The sequence below is a fragment of the Antrostomus carolinensis genome, unplaced genomic scaffold (genome assembly GCF_000700745.2).
Source record: "Antrostomus carolinensis isolate BGI_N321 unplaced genomic scaffold, ASM70074v2 Scaffold55631, whole genome shotgun sequence".
Taxonomy (NCBI): Eukaryota; Metazoa; Chordata; class Aves; order Caprimulgiformes; family Caprimulgidae; genus Antrostomus; species Antrostomus carolinensis.
The window spans coordinates 2,631-6,781 of record NW_010296044.1 but is presented as its reverse complement, the minus strand read 5'-3'; the positions used below and the strand labels follow the sequence as shown (position 1 = coordinate 6,781).

Sequence of the window (4,151 nt, the reverse complement as noted above, 5' to 3'; positions counted from 1 at the left end):
TGTACGTTCTGCAGTTTAAAATAATTTTTCCATCATCTCTTCCTGTAGCATACACTTAACTGTTCTAAGTATTACACATCTTCTAGATATATTTATTCCTTACCTTGTTCCACGAGTATAATTCTTTCCTTTCTTCCTTGATGCATCCTTTTAAATATTTTAAGACTATCTTCAGGCTTTTCCTCAATTTTCTTTCATTTAAGGACTTACTTATTTTACATTATTTTCTTGTAAAGTCAAGTTTACTTGACTTCTGATCATCTTTCATCTGAGTTCTCTTAAACTGATCCTTAACATTCTCAAAGCATGGTAACAAAGCACAGTACCCTAGATGAAAAACAAAGGAAAACATTTTATAGCTTACTTCAAATGGTTCTCCTGTGTCTACCATATCATCAGATGAGATGCTCAAAACTGAGCCACAGCCTCCAAACCGCTCATTTCGACAGCCATACACAACCCGTGGAATTTATGCGAATGAGTTAAGGTATTAAGTTAAAGTAAGAAGCAAGCAGGAAGTAAAGTAGCCTGATTTAAGCAGTCATTAAATTTCACTAAAATGTGCTTCTACTTTTCAAACTAAGTTAATTTGTGCTACAATCCCTCCCTCATAAAATCAGAACTTACTTCTGAGTAACGTAAGATGTGTTGCTGAAGATGTGCATCCAGCCTTCCTCAGAAAAGAAGTATGAATCCCAAAGCAGAGGCACCAAAGCCATGGTTTATCAATTGTTACAACATTCAAAACTGAACACTGAACTGAGATGAGCACATTTTACATAATAACAAATACCTCTAAAATGTATTTTTACATCCCTAAGAGAAATTGTTGTTTGTTATAATTGCACCATTTCTCTTTCACTCTTGAGTCTCTCGCTATTTATCACTCAGTATCATAGAATCATAGAATGGTTTGGGTTGGAAGGGACCTTTAAAGGTCATCTAGTCCAACCCCCCTGCAGTCAGCAGGGACATCTTCAACTAGATCAGGTTGCTCAGAGCCCCGTCCAGCCTGACCTTGAATGTTTCCAGGGATGGGGCTTCTACCACCTCTCTGGGCAACCTGCTCCAGTGTCTCACCACCCTCATCATAAAAAATTTCTTCCTTATATCTAGTCTACCCTCTTTTAGTTTAAAGCCATTACCTCTTATCCTATCGCTACAGGCCCTGCTAAAACGTTTGTCCCCATAAATGGAGGAGGGTGCAGACTCTCAAACCGTAAGGCTGTACCCCTGTCGCTTTGCCTGACAGCAACAAGCCCTTCTCTGCCAAAAGAGTAACATTTTGACCCAGGGTTTCCCAGCATGAATACACATGGAAGGATACTCATCAAGCGCACAGCAGCTGCACACATGATACAAGGCTCTACAGTTACATACAATACTGAGTTTGCAAACACTTCTGTGTAATCTTTGTTCTGTTGCTTGCACCAGTCAAGGACCTGATCGATTGCCACCATTTCTGCATGTCGAGTCGCCTAGGAGATAAAAATAAACATTTCCTTAAAGTTTGCACTGATTCACAGCTTTAAGCTTCTCACTTTTACAGATACAAATGAAATAAAATGCAATGTCATCAAATTATTCTTTCAAGTCAAAGGCACAATGGCCTGACACCTAATTTATTAATAATCCAATTATTATCACTTTTGTTAAAGAAGTAATGCTTTCTTGATAAGTCTCTTCTCAGTACACCTCTTTGCTGGTTCAAGTGGCAGAAAACATTTCGTGCAGCCCAAACTGCAGAAGAAGTACTCAAGCCAAGAAAGAATGGATTCAACCTCAGTCTCATATGCAGCACACACAAGATCCCCAAGCACAAGCTGTTTTTTTCTCCTACCTGTTCCCAGGCAGAGGATTCTGCTCAGAAGTTCTCCTCTCTCTGTCATGCCAGTATAGTAAGACAAGACATGAAAACTCTACTTGGGGCTCAAGGGACATACAAAGCCCAACAGAACAACTGGTCTAGCCCACTGGGCTTCAAGAGCAAGAATGCAGGCCAGGGTTATTTCTCTGGAAATACTAAGAAACTGCACCTACCTGGTACCTTTTCCTCCCTCTGACAATGTTACTGGAATTAACATGCTGTGCATGTGCAATAATGTCAGTATGTTTCTGGAACTGCCTGGCCTACTGGGTAGACACAGTACTGTCAGTCTGCATCGGGTTTAATGGGGAATATGTACACTTACAGTAAGTCCCTCAAGGAGTAGGCAGGGACTGCAGCATATGCCTGATTACAAAAATACAGAAGAATATTGATTTCTCTTTTTTTTTTTTAATCCAAAATGACTGAAGGATGAGTATCTCGGAGGTCACAGCAATAGGTACAGCATAAAAACCTGAACAGAAAAGAAGAAGTGTTGACTTTAATTGCAAAGAGACGAAACCAATCAGTAATGTCCCAGTATGGCTCTGTAACGTCTGCAGCAGGGCGTTTTGCCAATCAAATGTCACAGCAAAAATATCACAAATTATTAGTTATGAAGGGACTCTCTAGTTACAAAGCCTGATGCTTATTTGATTTCAGGCTGTTAGTATTTCCTTCTTTTTAATCTGTTCTGGAAAAAGCATGTTCTTGACACAGGCATTAGACTAAGATTTAATCAATCCAAATTATACTTGTACCTCTGCTACATGTGTCTCTATGTGACCTTAGATAACTTCCTCTCAAAACATGAACTTGGGTTAATATTTTAGCACTGTGAAGATCTGTGATGATAACTGTGAGCTGCTCTACAATATATGGCAAAGGATTCATGTATAAATAAGTTAGTGGTAAGTTTAATACTGTTTAAAAATGTTTTAAAAGTCCTACAGAGACCTATGCTGCCCATGCCTACATTAGCAAATAGCCCAGCACAAGAAGAGTGTATCTGTAGGGCAGAACAGCGCTGAGGACTCAGCACCAATTCAGGGAGGTTCACACTGGCCTAGCTCCAGTTCAGCCCCATGGATGGTATTGTCCCAGCAACAGCTGGAATGCATTAGGTGTGCTCCCTAAGTGCATCTTTTACAGTATAGTTTCACATGAAAGGAAGACAGTTTGCCATCTTTGAGACACAAACCAAAGCATGGTAAGCAAAGACAATCAGAAATTTATTCCATGAGTGCCCTTGTGATCTGAACTAACACAGCAATGTACCCACTTGGAATAAAAACATGGATCTGAATCAATATGATTCAGACCATGATTCCTCCAGACCCACTACTGAAACATTGCCATGAAGGTTCCCTAGTTAAATAAATGAGATCACACCAGCTGAAGTCTCAGTGCACACAGCTTATGGCAACACAAAGCATAATGTCCTCCAGCAGAACGATGCCTCAGAACTACTGCAGCTACCATAACTCACACGTGTAAGTTGTGGCTATTTTAATTCTGTGCCCCTCAGACCAGAAGAGACATGAAGGCCACATTGGCTTTTCAACTCCTGAGCGTGAATTGAGAGCATATAAGCAACAAGCCTTCATTACTGGAAGGAAACATGCCTCTCACCTATGACACTGCTTTCTACCGAGTACACCAAGTAGCTTTTAGGCCTCTGCTGATCTTGGGAGTATAAGTTAAGAAAAAACATGCAGCTGCTATAAATTGTACCAGCTTCTGCTGTAATAAAAGACAGCTACACAAAAGAGATTACACTAATATGCCCTGGTGAGGCCACATCTGGAATGTTGTGTCCAGTTCTGGGCCCCACAGTTCAAGAAGGACAGGGAACTCCTTGAGAGAGTCCAGCGCAGAGCCACGAAGATGATTAAGGGAGTGGAGCATCTCCCTTATGAGGAAAGGCTGAGGGAGCTGGGGCTCTTTAGCTTGGAAAAGAGGAGACTGAGGGGAGACCTCATTAATGTTTATAAATATGTTAAGGACAAATGTCATGAGGATGGAGCCAGGCTCTTCTCAGTGATGCCCAACGATAGGACAAGGGGCAGTGGGTGTGAGCTGGAACACAGGAGGTTCCGCTTAAACTTGAGAAAAAGCTTCTGTACGGTGAGGGTGACAGAGCCCTGGGACAGGCTGCCCAGGGAGGGTGGGGAGTCTCCTTCTCTGGAGACATTCAAGACCCACCTGGACACCTTCCTGTGTAATTTTGTTTAGGTTCCTGCTCCAGCAGGGGGATTGGACTGGATGATCTTTTGAAGTCCCT

At 41.6% G+C, this 4,151-nt stretch overlaps 1 protein-coding gene across 1 annotated transcript; it reads right to left on the bottom strand.

The window, feature by feature from the left end:
- Positions 1-364: 364 nt before the first annotated feature.
- On the bottom strand, positions 365-1,478 carry ADAT2 (adenosine deaminase tRNA specific 2; the record flags this gene model as incomplete). Its single annotated transcript, XM_010178126.1, has 2 exons — positions 365-471; positions 1,328-1,478. Coding segments are annotated over 2 exons (258 nt in total), but the record flags the coding sequence as incomplete, so codon positions are not given.
- Between the last annotated feature and the right edge of the window lie 2,673 nt (positions 1,479-4,151).